The following is a 24634-nucleotide window of genomic DNA, read 5'->3' as shown; positions in this document are numbered from 1 at the left end:
GCAGGGGCACCATGGGCCTGTCAAAGGGGCACCAGAGACCTAGTAGGGATACCACAGGCCTTACAGGGGCACCACCGGCCTTACAGGGGCACCTTGGGCCTGTCAGGGGCATCACAGTCCTGTCAGGGCCCAGGGGCACCAGCGGCCTAGCAGGGGCACCACAGGCCTGCCAGGGGTACCACCGGTCTAGCAGGGGCACCACCGGCCTCGCAGGGGCACCATGGGCTTGTCAGGGGCCCCACCGGCCTCGCAGTGGCACCACCAGCCTCGCAGGGGCACCACCGGCCTCGCAGGCATCACGGCATCACACAGGCCGCAGGGGCACCTTGGGCCTGTCGGGGGCATCACGGGCCTGTTGGGGGCACTTAAGGCTTGTCAGGGGCACCACAGTCCTGTCAGGTCCCAGGGGCATCAGCAGCCTAGCAGGGGCACCCTAGGCCCGCCAGAGGCACCACAGGCCTGCCAGGGTCCAGGGGCACCACAGGCCTAGCAAGGGCACCACGGGCCTGTCAGGGGCACCTCAGGCTCCCGTGCTACCCCCCCCCCCCCCCCGGATCCGCCAGTGATGCCACACCACGCGAAACACCGCCAACTACCAGCTGCCGCGCCATAAACACGTGCCAACAACAGTCTTTTTTTGAAGGTCGACTCCGCTCGCGCAACTTTTGACTGACCCTCACTGCTACCATATTGCTTCCATATTATGCTGTGGAAACTTTACTTCACCAAGTGGCTAAAAACCTCCATCAAGGTATATTTTCTTAGAAATTTTTCTGACGTTTTGGGGGGGGGGCCAAACAGGCCACTTTAGGCCTTTGGGGGGGGGGCCATGGCCCCCGTGGCCCCCCCCTGGATCCGCCAGTGCATAGTATTAATATATTATTAACACAATATGAAGATTAAAGTGTAAAATATCAAATGAATATGATATTAAACTGTTGCGCCGGTACGGCATGTGGTAAATCTCTTCCCAACCTTGGGCTGTGAAAATGCAGTTTTATTCACCTCGGTTTTTTGCTACGGACCTCGTGCCTACCGGCACTCGGTCCTCCGCACAAAAACCTCGGTGAATAAAACGCATTTTCCCAGCCCCGGTCGGGAATATATATTCCCAGATACCTAAAGCATTACAGTCTGAGCGGGCCGAAAGCATATACCAAGATTACTAGAACATATACCAACATTTTCCGAACGCTCGTGCCAATACTAAAGAGATACTCCACCATATGGTAAAGCCGAAAACTGTATTGAAGTTGGTAAACGTGTAAATGTGTCTCAGTAAATGCCGTGAATATCGAAATAAATTGGCTTGTTTTTACTCGTGGGAAAGTTGTAAGACTTTGGTCACGAAAAAAATGCAGTGGAGCATACCTTTAGGTTCCAAAGGTATGCTTGGATGGTGGATACCTTTGGTAGGTATCCAAAGGTATGCTTGGATACCTAAAAATTCAATTTTAGGCGTGTACTGAAAAGTTGACGTTAATTAGATGATAATGGCGATTGGCGTGAGACATTTGCGAGAAAAAAAAAGGAGTTGGCGAAATCCCCCCCCCCTCCACTGCGGTAAGGTCCTGCACCCTCCCCGAAGGTTCAGGTGACATCCTTCACCAATATTTTTGGCGCTCCTACACTGTAAAAAAAGTTTACAAACTACCGTGTTAATTGCTCAACAAAAAGATAGTATTAAGACACACAAAAGCTGAAGATAGCAATGAGGTTAGTAAACGGTTTGTATGTAAGCACATTTATTTGTGGTAAACAAACATATAAGTTACAAAACTAAGCCAAGGTGTGTCAACTAGTGGTGTGTCAGCAAGCACTATGCGTGTTTTATACACTATATGCCACACTTACGCAAAACGTGTTTTCGAACAAACTATACATAGCAGGGGACACTAACATACGACCTTTTGTACAACATGTACCTTTGTGCTAAAACACACTTGAAGTTATTTGACAACTGCGGTGCAACTGCGTCACGTCCGCCATGTTTTTTTCGGCGCGCGTCCTTTGGCTTGTGCGGCTTGTGCTGTGTCCGCGTCGTGCGGGTCTCTGATGGTGAGTAAGGTGTTGCCAGATATAAATTTGATGTAATTATGCTTCTGTGTTGTATGCCTTGAATTTTGTCAATCGATTTATCTTTATTCGGTGCTAGTGATAACCGTGATGATGCAATGAATGTTGTGTGAATGAGGGACAGCATTATGACCACCAACTGTATCTTAGCAAAATATAGGTTAAAATATAGGAATTCTATAGGTTATTACTGAGGTTACTAGGTTGCTGTAGATTATACTTTGATACAGCCCCCTAATTATTTAATTGCACATGAATAAGGTGGCCCAGTAAGATAAACCCGACAACTATGTCTAAGGACAACTCTAGTAAGATCTGTCTAACGCATTTCAGGTGGCCTTGCAGTCATAGGATAACCTTTATTGGGCAAAAACTGCCCATTTTTGTTCACCTAAAAATATTTTTATTTAAAATTTCTTTACGTTCTTTCCTGTTCAGTGAAAGTTGAAATGGGCATCATTTTCTGAAATTTATTGGTAGGGTCCCAAATGATAATTTTTGCAACATTGAAGCATGGGAGTTGCAACTTGCCACATTCTCAAAATGACTGGTGAGAGTCAATTTAATTCAGGAAACAGGTTAACTCCCCTGGTTCCGCCAGTGTATAGCTGAATGGAACTTGCATATAAAGGCAATCATTTAAGTATTCGGTTCCAAGGTACAGGGGTGGCAGAAGGTGAAGCACAACAGGGGAATGTGCCACACAAAATTGTGGCTGGGGCACCTGGGTCGAAATTTCCAATAGTACCTTACCTTTCCGCTGTGGCTAGATTAGTTATATCTATTGATTAATGTTAACCAATGGTGTTAACTTCAATAACCACCTAAAATAGCCAGAAAATTTACACCTAAACCAAATTATGAACACTGATGGGTATAGGCACATAGCTCGGACAAAATATAACCTAACCTAACCTAACCAGACCTAACCTAACCTTACCTAACCTAACCTAAACTAACAAAACCTAACCTAAACTTACCAAAAATACACCTACAACCTACATTGGCAACCGAAAGCTACTTGTGCCGTTATTGAAAGTAGACTAAATTAACTAATAACAGGAAAATCAGCATTTAATTAGCTTTTTGATGTTTGCAAATAACTAACAATGATATTTCACATCGAAAAACACCTATACTATACCTACATTATTACTAATGTTGGAACAGGTACCGTTGGAACTTTTCACTGACACCCGACATTTAAAGAAGAGCATATGGAATGGAAGATGAGTTACCGCATTATTGCAGATAAAATTGTTAACATTGATTTTCTTCTATGGGGGTTTCAATTCTTGGGGATGCTTTTCTATGCGAGAATTAGATATTTACTTTGCCCTTACATCCTGAGGTGCCTTCCACGGTCCGCCAGTGGCCCGGGAACGTTTGAAAAGTTGAGGGGGCAGGTTAAAAAGTTGAGGGGGCAAAAGTTAAAACTCAAAAGTTCTATATTTCTTTCTTTCCATGCAACGCCATAAGGCTAATGTTGAATTTTCCCGAAAGTTGGAGGGGCGCTGCCCCTCCAGTCCAAAAGTGGGAGGGGCAAATGCACCTGCTGTCCCTCCTCTTCCCAGGCCTATGCCTTCTGCTGCTGCAGCTTAGACATGTAGTTTAACTACCCACTGACTAAGAATGCAGTTCACATTGCCTTACTTTAATGGATCACAAGGTGAAACTCTTGATTATCACTTGTCTAGATATTTAGTAATCCAGATACTTTTGATATCGATCAATAGAGCAGCTCACACTTAGTGTGTGCTGTAAAATCTGACATGGGAGATGTGTTAGGCAAGGGAAAAGCAAATATTTTAGGCCCACCCCACTTCAGTTGGGAAAACAGTAATATGTTCCTTTTTTTAAAGCTTCTAGCAGGGGCGACGCCACGGTGCAACGTCTGGAGGGGACATTGACCATTTTGGAGGGGACGAGGACCATTTCAAGTCGATTCTTTCCATGCAACGCCATAGGCGTAATGTTAAAATCTTTAAACAGTGGAGGGGACGAGATCCCCTCCATCCCCCCCCCCCCCCTGTGGCGACGCCCTTGGCTTCTAGGGTGGCCACTAAAAACTTACATTCCGAAGTGAATTTCGGCTCACTTCGGCTAGTGCAGAGGCGGGCAGAGGCATTCAGCGTTATGCCTCATGTAGCCACTTCGTCATATCCCGGACGTCACAGATCAGCTTTCGTAGCCAAGATACCTATAAGAAACAAGAAACTTCGTAGCCGCCGTTTCTAGTCGGAATGTAAATTGGCGGAAATGGCCAAGATAGGCCAAGGTGAAGGAGTTTATGCCCTGGTTTATGGCGGGCAGCATTTTTGGAAATCTAGAATAAAAATTACGATTTTTTATTTGAAACAAATAATGTGGGTTACACTGTAGGTTTTTGGGCAAGTCACTGTAGTATGAATCAACAAATTATCTTCCAAAAATAGCAAGAATGCAAAGCTCTCCGGGTTACCTTGGCCGTTTTTCCGCCTATTATATTTGGGCTATCTCGGCATTTTCGACACTACCGCGGGTAACTACTGGCCGCATGACCGGAGATAGGCCTGTTTATCTTTAAGAATCAGTAAAAAAGGAGATTTGTTTGTACAGTGGCTTGCAAAATTAATTTTTGATAAGTAAATCCCTGGCCTAAGACCTATCCCTTTTCGCAACTAGCGAGTAGACCGCATCATCAAACATCCGTAGGTTGTAGTTTAGATATAGTTAGGTTAGGTAAGGCTCTGTTAAGTCTGGTTTAAATATGTTTATTAGTCCCATTTTACTGTTTAAACGACATTTAATAGTATATTTCATAGTTTTACTGATATTTCCTTTTTGGTCTTATGACGTCATTATTGCCCACACATTGCATATGTAGTATTTTTCTTTTGTGAGTCATTTCATCCTTGATTAGGCGCGCATTATTGGCATGACCCCGTTACGAGAAGATTTCAATTTTTGTCGATTTTTATATATTTTAGGTGAGTTAGTTATCAAAGTGTGTAATTTTTGATGTTCTGTGAATAATTGAAAGCCATCAAAGTGTGATCTAATGCACTGAAAGCCATAGGTGTGGGAACAGGGGGGGGGGGACGGCCGGGCCATGGCCCACCCACCTTTCAGCTACGTTACAATCAGATCGGATACTCAGCTCGACTTGCCCCCCCCCCCCACACACACACTTCTCAAAACGTCCCTACACCTATGCTGAAAGCCATTTTTGGAGGGTGGTGTTATTTTCCAAAATTTGACAAGGCCTTTTCCGTCCCGATTTATGGAAGTTTCATCCCTATTTTTGGAAAATGCCCTTCTATTTTTGGAAGAGCATACTAAAAAAAATGAAAGCTTCCAAAAATGAAACAGATGGCCACTGCCACTGTTTACCCAACTGATTTCCAGTCTGCAAAACATGGCAGGGAGCTCGACAAGATTTTCAGGGCAGACAAAGTCCTGCCCCGAATCAGAATGCTGAGTCCAGGGGTAGTCCAATTCCTGCCCCTAATGATGCAAATAATGTAATGATATTATGATGTAGGAAGCAGTGAGAAGCTGAGAAAATCACTTCCGTCAATTTTTTAAACTTCTGCACCAGATTTTCCTGCTTCTGCCCCAGTATTCCGGAAACCTGCCCCTATTTCTGCCCCGACCTGCGGTGTCTGCCCAGACAAGATCTCGTCGAAGAATGCCACATTTTGCAGACTGGACCAGGACTGATTTAGTGTGGTGATCACCCAGCTATATCACTATTGTTAGCAGGATGATTGGTGTACCTACCTATGTATGGATGGATGTATGGATCAACTTCATGATTTGCCAGCTGATTTGGTTATCAGTATTGTGATCAGCCAGCTGACAGCCTTTTCAAAAAGTTGTTCAGCCAGCTGACTGCATAATCATTTTCATGATAAACCATAGGGCTGTTCGGGTGCTGCAAAATATTTTGCGCGACTGTGACATCACACTTGTATGTCACTGCCCATCCCGTCAAGCAAAATCTTTCGCAGAACGCACCGAACACCTCAACATATTTTGCGCGAGACAATCGTGCCGCTCCATTCCAGCAAGCAGCGACGTAATAACTAATGAAAAACTTCACCAACCCATTTCCAATTTATGCACCGACAAAATAACACCAAACACTGCATAAATTCACTAGTTAACACTGCACACTTCGCCACTGTACGTTGTCTGCGCCAAGTCTGCACCACTTTTGCCTCCTGCATCCTGAAATTTTAGGATGCGTGAAGCTGAAAGATTTTGCAGATGCCGATGTCACACATATGACGTCATACGGTGGTGGGCGGAGCATAAGGCCTGAAAGGTCCCTACTGCGCATGCATGCTGCAAAATTTTACAATAGGATGTGCGGGCCGAACAGCCCTCATCATGGAGGGCATCTTTTCCTTATCATGTTTTTGATTGTGTTTGGGATCTGGCTACAGGTGACATAACCTTTGTGAAATTTTGTGATTTTCCAAAAGTGCTGCAAAATAGGCGTAAAATGATCACATTTGTGATTAATCACATTTGTGATTTCCTCCCCGTAGTTTGCCCAACTGAATCATAAGTCATAACAGGCTTTCCTCTTTTCAGGCAACTGTAGAAGTGGTTCTGCGTTGTACAGTTCCATTATGTCTGTTTTCTTCTAGCTCAATTGCTTTGTTTTGTCAGCATATCAATAACCACTTCAAGGATAAATCTGAGAACTGCAACTTATTTCTCTGTCCGCGTTGTACACAAGGGTTCACAACTGGACGTTACTGGCTGAGACATTATGAGAGAACCCATGCTGTCAAGCAAAGTACGTCACAGTCGCACAAAGAGAAAGGAAGGCAAAGTCTGGAGGAGTCACCTTCAATCAGTACTCATTGTCAGGAAGAAGCTGAGGTTGAGACTGAGGCCTGGTGCTTGGATGATCAGGGTGAGAAAGGCTCTACAGCAAAAACTGAAGACAGTAGCCGGGAGAAAATAGCACGTTTCTTGCTTCGATTGCAATGTGAGCATGGGATGTCACGGGCTGCAACATCTTTCGTGGCTAGTGAGATAGGAGAAATCGTCGACACCGCTCTTAAGGAGCAGAATGAGAGCAGAGCATCAAAGTCGTCTTCAGTTAAGCAGGCTTGTGAAGAGTTTGCAAGCGAGTATAAATTGAGCAAATTCTGCCATGAGGAGCTCTGCTACATTGCACCTACGACTCAGATCCTTACCACAGGGGGTGGTGAATTCCAATCCAGCTATCAGTATGTGGATGTCAAGAAACAGCTGACAAGTCTCTTGGAAAATGGCAGGCTGGAAAACTGCAAACGGGACAGATTGGTCAAGCTTGTGCTCTACTTTGATGAATTTGGTGTGTGTAACCCTCTGCGGAAGAAAGCATCTGATTATAGTCTGGGTGGTTGCTATTTTGCGGTCGATGAGGGCTTGTCAATGTCGGTGCTGAGTGACATTCATCTCCTCCTACTATGTCCTACAAAGCTCATCAAGCTTCATGGTTTGAACACAGTCATGAAGCCTGTGACAGATTCCCTGTGTGACCTCTTGAACAATGGCCTGGATACTTGTGGCACTCATTTTGATATCAAAGTGGAGTTTGTGTGTGGTGACAACCTGGGAGTGCATAAGATGGCGGGCTTCCAGGAATCATTTTCGTCAGGGCAGCGACCATGCCGAACATGCCACGCCACAAATGAGGACTTTGGTACAAAGCTCACAGAGCAAGAGCTGACCCTTCGTACTGAGGAGGAGTACCAAGAAGAGCTGAACATGTGTGAGAATGGAGACAATGAGGAATCACGAAAAGCATTTGGTATCAACTCAAAATGTGTGTTTGATGAGCTGAAAGACTTTAAGGTCACAGAGATGTTTCCACCAGATATCGCGCACGATCTGTTTGAAAGTGGCGTAGTCAATCATTCCTTGGCTCTGGTGCTATCATACCTGATTTTTCAAATCAAACTCTTCACATTCGCCTCAGTTCAAAAGGCTATGAAATCCTTCTCATATGCGAGAGTCGACAAAGCGAACACTCCTCCCATGCTTCAAGCAAAGGGGCGCAAAGTGCTCGTCAAAGGCACTTTCAGTCAGTGCTGGACTTTCCTCCGAGTTCTCCCTTTCATGATCGGTCCACTGGTCCCACCAGATCAAAAGGCGTGGCTTCTTGTGACCGGTTTGCTTTCTCTTGTACAACTCATTTGTGCTCCACGTATGGACGGTGAAATTCTTGCAAGAATGCAACCTTCAGTAGAGCAGTGGCTGCGTGAGTTCTGTGGAATGTTCCCGGACTTCAAAATCAAGCCGAAGTTCCACTACTTATTACATTACCGGCACTGGGCAGCACAAATTGGTTCCTTGAGGAAAGCTTGGACTATGCGTTTTGAAGCTAAACACCAGCAGTTCAAGATCTACGCATCTCGAGCACACAACACCAAGAACATTTGTAAAACCCTGGCAGTGCGACATCAAGAAGCGGTAGCTGCATGCGAAGGAAAGCAAAAGAAGATGATGGGGAAGAAATGCAAGCCATGCCTAGTTACAGGTGCATTCGGATGGGAGGTGGATGACCGAGCTACGTACACCAAGATGGCAGTGCTTGCGGGACAGAAGTACTGCGTCGATGATGTGCTGATCGTGAGAAACCCGGCTGCTTCAAGCTCAGAGAGCTGTGATCTTCTTCGCGTAGCATATTTTCAGTTTGATGCAGTAAACCATGTCAAAATCATCGGTGACGTCTTGAGGGCGCTTTCGTTTGATGAGCACTATATGGCATACCGTGTGACTAAGGGCGAGATGATGATGATCCCTTCTGCTTGGATTTTTGACCCCACTCCGCTGGCTACTTATTCAGTGCAGACCGCAAAATACGTGCCCCTCAGGTACCAGATACCAGGTCTCCGAATCACCTCTGAAAGGTGAGTAATCTGTGCATTTTGCTTCAATTTGAAGTATCAGATTTACTGCGAACTCGCGACTGCTTGTATTGAGCAGTATTGCAGCTATTTGCTTCGCTGTTATGGCTATTGTGAGTGCAAACTTACACTCACTCGGGTCTTACACTGGCTCTGATATCTGACATGTAGCTAGCGGCCAGTTATGTGGCTTCCACGCGTCCATGGGGTGAAACTATTGCATGAACGCACGTGCACACACCGCCCCTATATCTCGGGAACGGATGAGGCGATTGTGCTCAAATTTGCTACGAAGGTAGAGACTGATCCGACATGCAGCTTCGACAACACTGGGGGCGTCACTGCACGTGCTTACCCCACCTCCTTCGAGCCGGGTCTTGGCTTGAATAGATTCGAGGCTAATTGCTGAATCTTTTTTGAGGATGGAGATGCTAGTTCGGAGCATTGTGTTACATATGATGATGAAGATGATTAGCCAGATGCTCATTATTTAGGATCAAAATTGATAGAATAGTTGTATTACGTTTCACCCACGGGGCTTCTTCGGATACATATGACAAACATATGTATCCGAAGAAGCCCCGTGGGTGAAACGTAATACAACTATTCTATCAATTTTGATCCTAAATAATGAGCATCTGGCTAATCATCTTCATCATCATAATTGCTGAATCTCCAGTCGTTAACTTCTATCCGACATGACGCGTGTAAAATACTCTGCAAAACCTCTCTTTTGCTCGGTCGTGCACCGCCCAGAAGGCGTTATATGGTTATAAAACGTCGTTTTCAGCGTTCTGGATGACATTCAGAATCGGCATTGTCTCAGCTTTTCAAATAAGCTATGTCTGTCTTTTAGGATTGGGATACCCGATGTTATCCAACCACCCGTGAAGTGAGCTGTGCAACCCACGTGTCTAATGTGTGCGTAAATAGTAAACCATGTGCTGTTTCGCTTGCTGTTTCACCCACTCCATGGCTATCGATGATTTTAGGACATTGTAGTTAGATAATTAATGTAACCACTTGTCATATTTTTTTCAGCGGTCAACGATGAAGGCGCTAGTAAACCATCGAAGTGCTGCGCGCGTCTTCGAATTCGAGTCTGTCCTGGACCTTGTTCAAAAGGTTCGAGCGTTCTTCGGTCTGCAGGTTAGTTTGTTGTTTGTTTGTTTGTTTGTTTGTTTGTTTGTTTGTTTGTTTTTTTGGAAGAGTGACGGAATAATTTTAGTTAACGGTGGGACTCAATGTCGTGTTTCAAGTAAAAGGCTGAAATAACGTTTTTTTTTTTGCTCACAGACCTTAAAATATAGTACCTAATAGTATTTTGTACTATATTTTAAGGTCTGTGAGCAAAAAAGTCCATATTATGGAAAGTATAATACAGCGGCCTCCGTAAAACAATACCATTTGGAGAAAATTTAATTAATGACATTAAAAAAAAAACATTTATTTACACAATTTGTTTAAGGTAATGCAAAGCCATATACCTACGTAAACCATAATGTTAAGCTGCTGAACGAGGCTCAGATTGAAAATAGGCTGATGTGTTGGAAATACATAGTCTATCTCAAATGCAACATCAACCATTTACAGCAGCTGTTGTCAGTAGTCTAACAGGAAAGAGAAGAGTGCAACCAAAGGCTCTATGATTATGCGTAATGATTGAGTATGAAAATGTCGGATGTGTTTGCCTATCATTTCCATCCCCCTCTCCACCTTGGAGCGACTAATGTGTGTGGTCTACTCCCGACCTGGCTACGAATGAGGTACATGTTTTGTCCCCAGGGTGGCGAGTGGGATCTGGAGATCTATGATGACGACTGGTCCTCGTGGGTCCTGCTGAATGAGGAAGATGCGATAACTGGTGTTCGGCCTCGCATCAGGACCGTCATGCGTGGCGATCTGGTTGTTCTTGAAAGGTAGGACATCGATCTCTGTTAAGTTAGGTTGTTTTGAGAAATAAAATGTTGCTTACGCAGAATGCAGTTATAAAACTCTAAAAGAAAAAAAAACGCCCATAATCATTTGCAACTGAATTTGCTCAGTTGCGTTCGTAAGTATTGAACAAGCTCGGCCTATGAATGTTTGCGTAGTTGGAAATTGTCCTGAAAAAAAAAATATGTTATCCTAATCTGGTATTGTATCAAACATCTTCTCTCATCCATTTTCAGCACTGGGACGACATCCACTTCGTCAGTGGTGGTTTCGCAGCTGGATGCACCGGAGCCTCCAACGTCGCCCGAACTCCGTCGATCAGGGGAAGACGCAGAGATCCGGCCGAAGTCGGGAAGCGACGCTCTGGCCGAATCTCAACAAACCGCAGGAGTGTCTCGGTGAGTCTGTCAGGCTGACTTTGTCTTTATGCGTTTGGAATTAAACCTTTCAGCGCTTGTTTAATCGGGTGTGTCGAGTTTTCATCGTTATTTCTACATTTATTTTAATCGAATGAACCACAGGCCTCTATAAACCTCAAGAGTTCTATGAATGAATCTGTATGAAAAGTTACGTAATTTTATATATTTGTTAGTAGATCGACAGTCTTCCTTCCCGCGGATCGCTGCGCCGAACCGTGCCACCCAATCCCAGCTTGTCCACCAGTTTGGTTGCCTGTTGCCAAAATGCTCCTCAGACAGGTGACCACTGGCACTGACATCTATTCCGATCGCGAGGATAGACTATACTGCGCCGCGGCAAGACTTCGACTGTGGTGACTAGGCGCAGTAGGCGGTCTCTGGTGCGGCGACCCACCAGTTACTAATGCCATTTCGGTTCGTTTTCTTCGCAGGATGGATACTATGGAAGTCCTGGATGCCATGGAAGTGATCCGGTTTGACGACAGCCAGCTGAGACCTGGACTCCTCGAAAAGCTTCGAAGCAAAAAGCCCGGCTCACCTCTGACCAGGACGGAGTGGAGCGAAGTGACGACAGTCATCGTGACGTTCGAGAAAGCTTGTAACAGGTATCATCCCCGTAGATAACGTGGTGTTGTTGTAGCGCGGGTTGAGGACATTGAAGTTAACATAAAATACTATTATCATGCATTTTTTGGTACATTTTTATTCAGCCCTAGCCGTAACCCGCGCCGGGCCGGTACTCCATTTGTAACACAGCGGGCCGCGGAGCAGGGGGTTTACACCCCCCGTCTAACTCGACTCCTGAGCATCGTTGAGACAAGCGATAGGCGGCGTTCGAAAGAGCGTTAAAAACCAGTAGGAAAGTATTTTGGTCATGTTTTGGTCAGACCAAAAACTAGGTCACCAGAGGTCACCGAGGAAAAAATGTTCTTTTTTACTTTTGATAGTTTTTCTTCAATAACTTTTGATCCAGAAAAGATAGAGGCATAATTCGCACGCCATTGTTCTCAGCTCGTCAAGGCGCGTTGAATGATATATAATATGACCTCAAAAGGTCAAGTTGAAAAGTTGACCTCAGGGCAAGGTTCATCTCATTCGATGCGCATTGACGAGACAAACACAATAATCGTCGAACGGAGTTTATCTCAATTCAATCAAAAGTTATTGCACAAAAACCGCTTGTGACCTCAGGTGACCTCGGATGACCCAGTGACACCTTCCTGCCTTCCACCTTTATGTCGGTTTTACTGTCTCGTGTGGTGTGCTTTCATGTTTACATATTTCCTTTAAATGATGTCTTATGTCTATGCCTTGCCCTGAAAACTCCTGTTCTAGCGTCTCCAAGTCGTTAAGCTCTCCCATGCCCTTTCTTTTTCCAAGCGTCCTGAACCTTACTCATGCTCGGTACATGGAGCTGGCTGACCGCGCCCTTGTTCAATGGCCGGCGCTGCACTTTGGGTGCAGCCCGAAACAGGCACTGGTAAGCACTTATTGCGTTGCTGTTTGATTCCATCAACTAATAGAAAATGACATCGGTCCAGGTCCGGGACAGTTCGTGAACTTATCTAATCGAACTCAGCTGAATATACTGAACGGAGGCACTTAGTCACCATGTCCTGAATTGGAAAATAGGTAATTGAACTGAACCTCAAGTAAAGTCGATCTGAATGAACTGAACTGAAGCGTTTGCGAACTGCTCCGGCCCTGGATCTGGCCATACTTGTATGTATATTCAGGGCTGCGGAGTCGACCAAATTTTAGCGACTCCGACTCCGACTACGACTCCGTCTTGAAAAAATCGACTCCGACTCCAACTCCGACTCCGACCCGCCCTACTTTGACATACCTGCATGACCAATGTTTCTAAATATGGGCGGCTTCTTCGCACTGGTTTAAATGCGGAACAATAGTGGCTAATTTGGAATTAAACTAAACTTCACTTCAAAATTAGTTTTCAAGTTTATTTCCTAACCCGCGCTGGGGTGGGGGTTTGAACCACTTTCGCCTTTGGGGTAAGGTGGGAGTCAGAATGACCTCCCCCACTCCCTGTCCGTTCAACTTGAAATCCAAGAGGACTAGAAAGACGAGACAAAAGCAAACGAAAGCTCGTAATGAATACTTGCGAAAGTGCTCTTTGGACATTGCCAGATAAATGTCCCTGTATGTCGGAAATTATATGGGCTATATAGCCACAAAGAGAATAATTCAACAGCTCTTGCGACCCTATTCAACCGTTTTGCATTCAGTTAACGGTTCGGGCTCCGAATGTCTTGTAAGGTCAGCTTGTAAGGTCAATGTGTTGGTCAACATCGCGACAGAGAAGGAAAATATTAAAAATGTGCTGAAACCGACTCCGACTCCGGCCCGGAGTCGGAGTCGGTGAAAAATTATCGACTCCGACTCCGACTCCGGCCAAAACTACCGACTCCGGTCGACTCCGACTCCGACTCCGCAGCACTGGATATATGCATAATTATCCATGTATGTATGTATGTATGTGTGCTATACTATGAAGTATATGTTGTATGTATGTAAATATGTATGTCTGCATGTGAGGGTTGCAGAGTCAATGTGTTTTTGAGTGACTCCGATTCCGATTCCGACCCTTCGGAATTGTCTCCGACTGCGGAATCAACTCTCACTTGATGACTAGTTAAAGTCAGCATCACAAACGCATAAGGATCAGCTTCATGTGCTTGAAATGCGTGCCTTATATGGTATTGGCAAAGGACAAAGGTTATAAAGTCTACGAGTAATTACGGAGTCGAAGTACCATTTAGTTCAGCCTCCGTGTGAACCATGCATTGCCTCTATATACCAGCTGCAGTGGATGTTGAACGCCCTTAACGTTACATCTACCCTTGGATTGTAATTTATGCACTGCTTTTCCTGTCTCAGTCGCAGGTCAAAGCAAAAATACAATGGCGCGTAAGGAATGAGAAGCGACGAGACGACGGAAGTGATGCCGAACTCCAAGCGTCATCAAAGAGGTTGTCACGCGGAAAAACATTCAAGGGATCGCGATATGAAGGATTCGAAGGCTACAAGGGTAAGCATTGTGCATTGTGAAATGCAAGACAGCGATGTAGTATGATGTAGTACATGTGACTGATAAGCGACTAGTGGTGAATATTTTGCCCTTCTGCAAGCTTTGCATTGCATATATTAAAGGTAGTGTGCCACTTTGCATTGGCCATATGAAGTTATTGGCATGGGCGAAGAGAGCGGTCTCTCTCTCTCTCCTCTCTCTCTCTCTCTCTCTCTCTCTCTCTCTCTCTCTCTCCGCTCTCTCGCTCCTCGCTCTCTCCTCGCTCTCTCGCTCTCTCTCTCTCTCTCCTTCTCTCTCTCCTTCTCTCTCTCTCTCCCCTCCTCCCCCTCCTCCCCCCCTCCTCCCCCCTGGCTCTAACATTTCGTATGAACATTTCGACAGAGTACCTTCCGCCTATGCCGGAGAAGACGTTCAGCATCTGAGAAACCGCCTCTTGAAGCATCTACACGAGGCTAACCTGACGAGCGAAGGCAAAGCTGAGCGAGAGGCCCTGATCAACTCGACGTTCGCAGACAGGCGCAGGCATGTGGTGACGCTCCGCACCAGCATGCGCAAGCTTTTGGAGCTGTATCCAATCTTGCGGAACCCAGACGAAGTAAGTACTAAGTATGCCTTGGAAGTTGTAAAATTGTCATTATATTCCTACTCTCTAATTCCATAAAATGTCCCCTGTGTGTTGCATCGTTTCGGCTTTTATTCGTCGCCCACCATAGCTTTCTGACGTTTTCTCATCCATGGAGGATTCTATAATATGACTTAACTGTCCTCTAATTATATTGTTGATGCCGGTTGTTCCAGATCTGGCGTGAGCTGGCCAAACTGGAGGGGGAGACGGAGTCGTCTAAGCTTGGTGACTACAGGCGCCGCCTGAGCGACTTTCTCACCGCCATCCAACTGATCACAGAATGTCAAGGTAAATACGGTAAACCATTCACGTCAACTATTGCCCCCCCCCCCCCATTACGACCATGCAAGATTGCTGCCGAACTACTAACCTATGGGCGACGTGAGACACGTCTCTGCTCATTACTTTCAAATCTAGTACCTAGCAGATGAATGAAAATTAAATTCAAAATACTACTCTGACTTGTGTCGTGTGCTTTGTGCATTGTTTATCCTTGTTTTCAAAACGCTCTTAACTAGTTAGGTTTAAGCGTGCAAATTACTCTGTGACGCCTGTTTCTCTCGCTCGCTCTTTCATCGCCCATGAGGTGGCTCACGGCTGTTTATTTGATCGAATTAACAGTGATATGGTCAAAAGCAGCCAGCTAGTTCAGTATGCGTTTCATAAACGTGACACCTCTTGGGCTCGTTCGTTCATCGCCGAACAGGTGTTATACTGACATTTGTGCTGTTATACTTCAGCGACCTTTATTGGATTGGCGAATCACTTGATCCTTGACCTGACGACCAGACCAGTTTTCACATGACCAGGTGAAAACTGACCCTCCCCCCCCCCCAAAAAAAAAATAGATATCAAAATTTGTGTTGTTAGCGGCATGGTCTCGAAATTCGAGGCCTTGGTGGCATTTTATACGATATCCGTGAGATCGGAAGAACTCAAGCAGCTAGCAAGTAGCAGTGTTATACTGTTAGAGGTAAATATCAGTCTGAAAATTTACCTCTATTTCAGACACCGACTGCGTCGAGTCTCTCCTCTACTACCTAGACGCGAACCCCGAGGACATCTTTGAGGGATCAGGAAGCGCGCCGCACTACCAGGTCAACGACGACGGGTCCATCGGCCTTTTCGTCGAGGGGGTCTGCTTGACAAGGTCGGTGGACCGGAGCAGCAAGGCTGATCTCCTGCTTCTGTGGGCAGCGATTTTCCCAGTGTTCAACCAGAAGTGCCCCGTGTCTAAGGCTAAGAACGCTCTGATATTTATCACGGTGAACATCTTTGAAAAGGGGGGCAACCAAACTCTTTCCAACCGTGTCCTGGGACGAGTCCAGCGTCTCAAGCAGCTCTGTGCGTAGCTCTGTGAGTAGCTTAGAACGGAACCTGAGAACGGAACGCCTTTGCCGCTCGGCTGTTAACACTTTCAAACCGTGTGACACGTCCAGCGTCTCGAGCAGCTCTGTGAGTAGCTGAGCACAGAACTTGATAACGGAATGCTTTTCCGCTCGGCAGTTAACCCTTCGAACCGCGCCCTGGGACATGTCCAGAGTCTCAAGCATCTCTGTGCGTAGCTCTGTGCCTATAGCTTAGAACGTAACTTTAGAACGGAGCGCCTTTGCCGCTCGGCAGTTTCCTACAGAAGATTACTTTTTTAGGTTCATTTTTAGTACAATAAGAGAAATATTACTGTTTGCAGTTGTAAGCTTGCTGAAAGGAGCTTGAATGCAGTTTTGAATAAACATGTTTGATGAGTTTACGATTCGTTTTTTTTTGAGGGGGGGGCGGCTGTGAAAAGAGGTGACTAACACGCACATTAGTTAAGTTACACGCCTGTTCTCAAAAATGCATTTAGTTTATTAACACGCACAGCTTAGTTAGCTAACACGCAATATGTGTGTTTTGCGTACACGCATATAGCTAGTGAAAAGTGGCCGTGTGACAAACACATGTGTTACCTAACACGTCTGTAGTTATTAACAAAACACACCGATGATAGTCAATAAACACGCTTACACGGCTTATCTTAGTAACCTGGCAAATATTCGAAAACTAGGAGGTGTGTTTCAAAACACGCTATTCAACCTTTTGCGTGTAATTGAAAACACACTTAGTCATGAAATGCGTGTTTTGCTTACACGCCTATGGTTAGTGAAAAGTGGCCGGATAACTAACTAGTTGGTAAACTTTTTTTACAGTGTAGACTGTGCCGCTTCACTTACTTGTCAAGCGGCACAGCCTACCCACCCGTATGACACCGGTCTGGGTCGGTGGCTGGAAGGTGATATGGGCCGCCTGTGACGTCAGCGCAGCGGTGAGGGCCGAGCCCGGAGGCATGGCTCGGGTCGGCGCGGCGCGGCAGCTGGCGAGGACTGGGGAGTGAGGTGGGGTGGGAGCACGGACATCGCGCGGCTGAGCGAGTGTAGTTAACTTTCGCGTCTCAGGACGCCAATTATTCTACCTAACCATTGTGCTAAAGCAGTTGTTAAAATGTCCTATCCCTAAGACAGCGCCTACCATCATACTTGCAATGCACATTACGACACACTTAAGCGTGGCAATGGGACAGCCGATAGAACTTATCGTCACTCGTGCATCGAGGTGCAGAGCTATATTTTGTATAACATATTAGTATTAAGGCCTTGATTGAGCAGATTGGTGTCTATTGTTTCGCACGGCAATCGTCCAGAGACGTGGGAACTGGGGGTTATGAGTAGCGCCGCAGCCAACGCCCCAATTTAAAGCGATTATTACTGTTGCTCTTATATGTGGTTGCAGCCCCCAATAGCAAACCGTTCCAACTAGGAGCCAAGAAGTCGGCCACTCAGGGGGGTTCGAACCGGGCTTCTCCCACCGGCCAATTCACGACACGAGCGTTCATCCACTGAGCTACCGAGAATGGTCCTCGTCTGCTCAAAACAAATGACATTCACCCGCTGACCGCCAATGACAGTATTGTCGGACATTTGATCGCGTTTGACCGCGGCGAGTGGTCGCTGGTTTCGGCAGCTCAGTGGATACGCGCTAGCGTCGTAGGGTGACCGGTTGGAGAAACCCGGTTCGAACCGTCCCAGGTGCGCGACTTATTTGTTCCTAGATGGAACGGTTTGCTATTGGTGGCTGAGACCACACAATAGAGGAACAGTAAGAGTTGCTTAAAGGTAGTGTGCCGCCTTCCAATGATTTCCCATTTTATTTTTCCTAGGATAAGAGCTTCTGTTTTTACCTAATATCGCAAAAAAAAATCAAAAATGGGCCTAAAATAGTGTTTTTTTTCGCCTAAAAGTTTATCGGTTTTTCGATATGTATAACAACTGTAGTGGGCTGACCTGCAAACAGGCGTCGGCAACAATCGCGAATGCGGCGCACATGTGACAATAAGCAAAGGTCATTATAGAGTTACGACGTACGGGAATGAGTTATCAGCTGTCTAATCGTAGACAACACAATGTCGAATTTAAACTGTAAGCCTGTATTGGTATTGTTTCTTTAATTTGGCTGTCGAACATTAATTTATGGTTTGAAATATTATTTTATGTAAAATAATTGATATGAAACAGCCGTCTCTTAAGTTATGACCCCATCTCACCACATGGAAATGGCAGAAATGACAATGATCAGCTGACGCATTTTTCTTGGCCGAAGTCGGAGCGCGCGGCCCGACGCACCACCACCGCACCACAAAGTATGAGCAGAAGCCGCGCCCAAAGCCAGGGCCCCGGTAACAAGAGGTAGCCGAGTCGGGGCAGCGTGCGCTGACCCAAGCCGGGGCCGCGGCTTTGGGCGCGGTCTACCGCATCCCCGCGGGCAGCCCCGGGCTATCACATGACACCGGGAGGACGCGCGGCCCCGGCTTGGGTCAGCGCACGCTGCCCCGACTCGGCTACCTCACGTTACCGGGGTCCTGGCTTTGGGCGCGGTCTACCGCACCACCTAACAGGCGTGTTCGAAACCGCAGGAGATGATATGAACGGGTTTATCGAAACTTGATTGGATGAGCCTATCGGTAATAGCGATTTCAGTGTGTGCATTTATTGTTTATAGTGGTGTGAAATGTGGTTGGGGTACGACCGACAACCCGTCGGGGCGAATTTCGCACTGGGGTACTCAAAATTTGAAGAGTTTAAGACGTTTCCATGAGTTTTGAAGGTATGGATAAGTTCTAAAAATCCGGTTCTCCATATTTGGGCCATTAACTCCATACGGTCCAGGAAAGCTGGCACACTACCTTTAAAGCTGGGACGCCGCGCTATCCAAAAACCCCAGTTCCCACGTGTCTGGACGATTGCTGTGCAAAATAATAGACACCAATGAACTCAATCAAGGCCTTAATACTTATCTGCTAAAAACAATGTAGCTCCGCAACTCGATGCACGTGTGATATAAATTATATCGGCTGTCCCAATGCCACGTTTGGGTGTGTCGTAATATATAATACTGAACGAGGCCGGTGTAAATAAATTTTCAAGACCGAGGTCCTTACTGGATTTTTGAACGAGGCCGAAGGCCGAGTTCAAAAATCAGTAAGGACTGAGGTCTTGAAAATTTATTACCGGCCGAGTTTGGTATGTATTTTACTGTATGCCACCGATAAATTTATTTTCTGGACCGAAGCTCTTAGCCGACTTAGGAACGAGACCATCCCAAAATGTTGGCTTAAGTGCATTCTGGTAATGCATTTTTGACCGTGGTCAATTTGCTTACACCAGTTATTACCACACCCCTCTAGCTAATGTATTTGAATAGGCCAGGCATACAGTAATGTGCATGGCAAGTATGATTACGGAGCGAGCGAAGCGAGCGGAGTCTCATACTGAATTAAGGGAAAATCCTGAGTATGAGCGGCCGGCCGGCCGTGGGGACGCTCTTTAAAAGCTAATATCTTAGGAACGGGACATCCGATTGACAAGCGGTCTTCTTTACTGAATGTCACTTGGACGTAAAAGTTCTGTGGTGTGATGGCCACCATGCGTTCTTGCCAACCACCGCACGTGGCGCGTGGTAAAGTTGGACATTTTTTAAGAACCCCAAAATTGCAACCTCAATAACGGCACAACGGTTGGGCCGATTGAATTGAAACTTGGTACACAGTTAGGTCTCCATCAGATAATTCATCTGCATGTGTTAACCCGCGCCCCGTAGGGCTACCGGCGGACCCTACCACCCGTAGGGGGGGGCCGTTTCGGCCCCCCCTAAGATCTCGGAAAGTTACCGGCCGATTTTCAAAATTCAAACGGCGTTCGATAGCCCCACCCGGGAACTATCTTGTGACCAAATTTCATTGACCTAGGTCAAACCGATGACGTCACAGGTCAGGTCAAAGGTCAGATTTTCACCGTTCACAGGCATTTCAAGAAATGTGTTGTGAAATCGAGTTAATTGGTAATTTATTGAAAACCATCGATGGTACACTGTTCGTCAAACACATACTTTGCTATCTGAGGTCACTGATACCAGGTCAGTCACAGCGAGGTCAGGTCACCGGGGTCACAATATGAAAGTGTCGTGTGATACATGTTTTATGGTCCATTTTACATGACAAATGCGATTATGTGGGTTAGGCAGCCTTTGGGGCCAGCCTAGGTCACGTTTTGGTGAAGGTCAGGTCAAGGTCAGGTCAAATAAGGTCAAATTTCAAAGTTGATATTTTGCATAAAATGGGTATCGATTCGATGCAGCTCGTCACGGGGTCTAATGGTGGTCTTTGTTTTGCTCTACGAGGTCTAGAACTGCCAAAAATTGAGTTTGAAAATTTGACGTCATCAATTTTGAACAGTTTTTTCGCTATAACTTGGCCAAAAAACGAGGTATCGATCTGAAATTCGGTATGTAGATAGAAGACGGTAGGTACTATCACATATATTCCGGTTTTTTTGAAACTCAAAAAACTTTTTGGATTTATTGGCTAATATATCCAAAAAAAAGTTTTTTTGATTTTTGGGGTTCAAAACTCAAAATTTCAAAAATCCGAGATAGCAGTTTTGTAGCCCTGTCAATTCTACACCTTTTATGTCTTGATCATTTTTCTGTATCTTCAAAGCTAAAGGCCTGACAGGTCTTCTCGCGAAGGTCTTTTTTCGGTCGAAAATGACGGAACATGACGTCATTCTGACGTCATTTGTGGCCAACCTATCATAGCCTCTGGAACAATTTTTGGTCACAATGTGTAAAATTGATGCCCGGAGGGGTCCTGAAAGTTTGGTGGCGATATCTGAAGCGGTTTAGGAAATATCGACCGAAAAGGACAGGGGGGCCGTTTCGCCCCCCCCCCTACGGGGCGCGGGTTAAGGTTGGGGTGCTACAGCACGTGCGCACGTGCAGGGGGCGCTCCCAGATCTCGAGAACGGCTGGGCCGATTGCGCTCAAATTTGGTACACGGTTGGGGACCAGTTAGTAGGGTGCCGTGCAAAAGTCAGTTTGGACCCCGCTTGCACGTGCGCACGTGCAGTGTGCCGCTTCCAGATCTCGAGAACGGCTAAGCCGATTGCGCTGAAATTTGGCACATCGCTAAAGACCGGTTAGTAGGGTGCAGTGCACAAGTTAGTTGGAGGTACCCCCTCGCAATTTCGCACGTGCAAGGCCCATCCTCTCGCTCGCTCCGTTGGTCGCCCAAAAGGCGTTTTACTACTGGTGATAGGCGCTGTCTTGGGGATAGGACATTTTAACAACTGCTTTAGCACAATGGTTAGGTAAATAATTGGCGCCTTGAGACGCGAAAGTTAACTACACTCGCTCAGCCGCGCGATGGTCCGTGCTCCCCCCCACCTCACTCCCCAGCCCTCGCCAGCTGCCGCGCCGCGCCGACCCGAGCCGTGCCTCCGGGCTCGGCCCTCACCGCTGCGCTGACGTCACAGGCGGCCCACATCGCCTTCCAGGCACCGACCCAGACCGGTGTCATACGGTGTGGGTAGGCTGTGCCGCTTGACAAGTAAGTGAAGCGGCACAGTCTACCGGTACCAGGCGGCTGCTGCCAATGCTGAGCCATAGGAACCCGGTGGATAAAGAGTTGTAGAACATCAATCTGCCCCCGAGTGTACCAGACAACAAGTGGGTCACCTCAAGCTTGCCCCCACTGGCGAAAATTCGTGGCGCCGCCACTGGAGACGATAGTGAGTGGGGAGTGCGAACCGAAATTCGGGAAGATCTCTTGTCTAAATTATGGAAAACTAGATTCAGGAAAAAAGGAAACCATCTCTCATCTAGATGCGGGCATATGACGATTTACTCATATTTACCTATATAAACATGCGTAGTTGCTGCAAATGCACAAGGAGGGAATAATTTGCACACCAGCTATTAAAACGTGACGCTTCAAGGTCGATATCTCTATTAAGTACCAGAGCTCGGATATTTTGAGAAGGATATCAATCGAAGCACATATATGACGCATCACATGACGTGGATTCGCAGAAGCCCACGCATCTGCCATTACGCTGATGGCCTTGTCAAATCGGATTCGGAAGACTGACTAACTGGCCACCGTATCCCGGAAACTAATCAAAAGAACTGGCAGCCCATCCAATGCATGACGCTCTCGACACTGCGCCATTCTTGTATAACATTTTGATTAAAAAATTATATAAATTATACAAGGATGAACATCAAAACGAATTACAGCTTAGCAACTTATTGAATTGTCATCGTCAAATACAAACACGATGGATTTCATGCACCATAAATACATATTAGTCAGACAAAAGTTGTCAGGATCTTCTAAAGTCCGATGAAAATCCGAAACTGAGACACTTTGTCAACAGGTATGGGATTGGGGTCATCACAGCCAAGCACGATATTCCCGTGCCGTTATTTGCAAGAGTTTCACCCACGCCTTACGTCAGTCAAGCACACATGTGCAACTGCGATTAAGATGGGTGACGGCCGCTGGTGACTGCTGTCATACAGTCAAATACGAACCAGCCCGATAACAAGTACGATAGCAGGGCAAACAGCATCACTGGGACGAGTTACAACGGCCTCGGTTACGAATCGTAAGCTGCCGACACTATCGTATCACCCGCGAGTCATATGATGGCGTAGGAATCGTAAGATTAGGCACTGTATCGAATTCATTATGATCAGACCGGTTTCGGTGTATTAACACCATCATCAGTGAGTAAAAATAAAAAAAACATACAAATACATCGCAATCATTCAGTCGTTCGTAATATATGCATTCGAGACACTATAATTATGTCTCACACCAGAATATAATACCAGAAACAAGTACACTAATTCGTGCTACACAATACGCATGACAGTTATAGGTATTTGGACGCCTCTGTTGTTGTATGAAGCGTCACTTATAGGTCACTCATAACACGATATTGAGTGGCAGCGCAGAGTTTTGGGAATTCAGTTTTGATCTATGTTTGTGGATGTAGTGAGACTCTAATAGCCTAAGGTCAAGCTCCAGGTAACTCCTCTGCAGAATTGTAAAATCGTTAATTGAGAAGGCGGTGCCACACTCATCAGAGTGGTCTTTAACTGAAGAGGGCTTTGGGCTAAATACCATTAAGCCAGTGCGGTCAGAAATCCCCATGTGCTGGCACACTCTAGTAGTGAGGCGTACATGAGTGGACCCAATGTACGACTCCCCACGCGTATTTACAAATTGCAACCGAGCTCCGCCGTGGGGTAAGGCGGCAGGGTTTTCGCACTACGGCTGCGGTTGAACTACCGTCTGTGGTAGAAACTTCAGGACGATGGCGCGTTTCATACGAAATCTGGCGCAATGTTTGTTTGCTTCTGAGTCATTGCTGTGAATTGTGGATTATTTGAGTTTCTTTATACAAACATAAAATATTATGAAACATTGTGTGGAAACTGCAAATACTGATATGATCAATTACTTAGTTTGGGAATTGATACACATTTTGTAGAGATTTGTCTGGCAAATGGTGTAACAAACCCTCAAGCCTATCATGATCTGAAGCTGTTGTAACAAATCAAAATTGCTTTGATGTTACATAGTACCTTGTTGGAAAGACTGGAGCATGGTTCAAGATGATGTGTAAAAATTCAAGATTTGTGTGAAAGCTTGTGACTGAAGAACGAAAACGGTTCTATATGATGGCTCAATCAAACATAGAAATGGACGACAAAAGTAGAGTTTCAAAATTCCTGATTCCAGCATGTGAGAATAACTTAAGAAATTCATAGTTCTTGTAGTATTGCATTCTTCTGATGTACAGTTATAGGTTTGTTAGGGTATTTGAAATTCATTGTGTCAGTTGAGATATAGAGGATTGAGGACAAATTGTAGAATCATTGCATGGTAGCTAGGTACTTGTTCAGTAAAAAGGTATGTGATGAATGCCATGAGAAGGTTTTTGATTTAATATATGGTCGTTGTACCTACAAAATGCAAGCTTAGCAACTAGTTTCTGAATCAAATCGAAAGTATTTGCCATGAATGTAATATGTACATGCAAGGTATGTCAATAAATTTGTGTGATGTTGACCAGAGAGCTTTATCATCTAGGCATTCATGTCGCTTCTTGCATTAGGTGTTAAGCATAGTAATTACGGATTAACTTTGTGCCAATATGTTGAGTAATAATAGACAAATATATATATATATATATATATATATATATATAATATATATATATATATATATATATATATATATATATATATATATATA

General features: G+C 45.6%; 2 protein-coding genes across 9 annotated transcripts in view; one reads left to right on the top strand and one right to left on the bottom strand.

Moving 5' to 3' along the window:
* Positions 1 to 4279, bottom strand: part of LOC122371743 (SH3 domain-containing kinase-binding protein 1-like) — a 101958-nt gene extending 97679 nt beyond the window's left edge. Inside the window, exon 1 of one of the 3 annotated variants that reach the window (XM_043348355.1) lies at positions 4151 to 4279. The gene's annotated coding sequence lies outside the window, so the exon portion shown is untranslated. The remainder of the gene's footprint in view (positions 1 to 4150) is intronic. The other 2 variants (XM_043348362.1, XM_043348378.1) reach the window with 2 other exon arrangements.
* On the top strand, positions 1848 to 16747 carry LOC122371745. 6 transcript variants are annotated; one of them, XM_043348387.1, is made up of 11 exons: positions 4610 to 4648; positions 6658 to 8972; positions 10011 to 10118; positions 10755 to 10888; positions 11141 to 11302; positions 11755 to 11928; positions 12704 to 12803; positions 14222 to 14372; positions 14754 to 14967; positions 15171 to 15285; positions 16006 to 16747. In XM_043348387.1, the coding sequence occupies exons 2-3, from the start codon at positions 7072 to 7074 to the stop codon at positions 10021 to 10023; spliced, it is 1914 nt and encodes a 637-aa protein (XP_043204322.1). In that variant the 5' UTR covers positions 4610 to 4648; positions 6658 to 7071; the 3' UTR covers positions 10024 to 10118; positions 10755 to 10888; positions 11141 to 11302; positions 11755 to 11928; positions 12704 to 12803; positions 14222 to 14372; positions 14754 to 14967; positions 15171 to 15285; positions 16006 to 16747. The 6 variants fall into 6 exon arrangements, with proteins under 6 accessions (XP_043204323.1, XP_043204322.1, XP_043204321.1 ...); XM_043348386.1 differs by lacking the exon at positions 4610 to 4648 and adding an exon at positions 4837 to 5045; XM_043348389.1 differs by lacking the exon at positions 4610 to 4648 and adding an exon at positions 4971 to 5045.
* The last annotated feature ends 7887 nt before the right edge of the window (positions 16748 to 24634 follow it).

This window comes from Amphibalanus amphitrite, unplaced genomic scaffold (genome assembly GCF_019059575.1).
Source record: "Amphibalanus amphitrite isolate SeventyFive unplaced genomic scaffold, NRLGWU_Aamphi_draft 001275F_arrow, whole genome shotgun sequence".
Lineage (NCBI taxonomy): Eukaryota > Metazoa > Arthropoda > Thecostraca > Balanomorpha > Balanidae > Amphibalanus > Amphibalanus amphitrite.
Note: the sequence above shows the minus strand (reverse complement) of the source record. Positions and strands in the feature narration are given on the sequence as shown.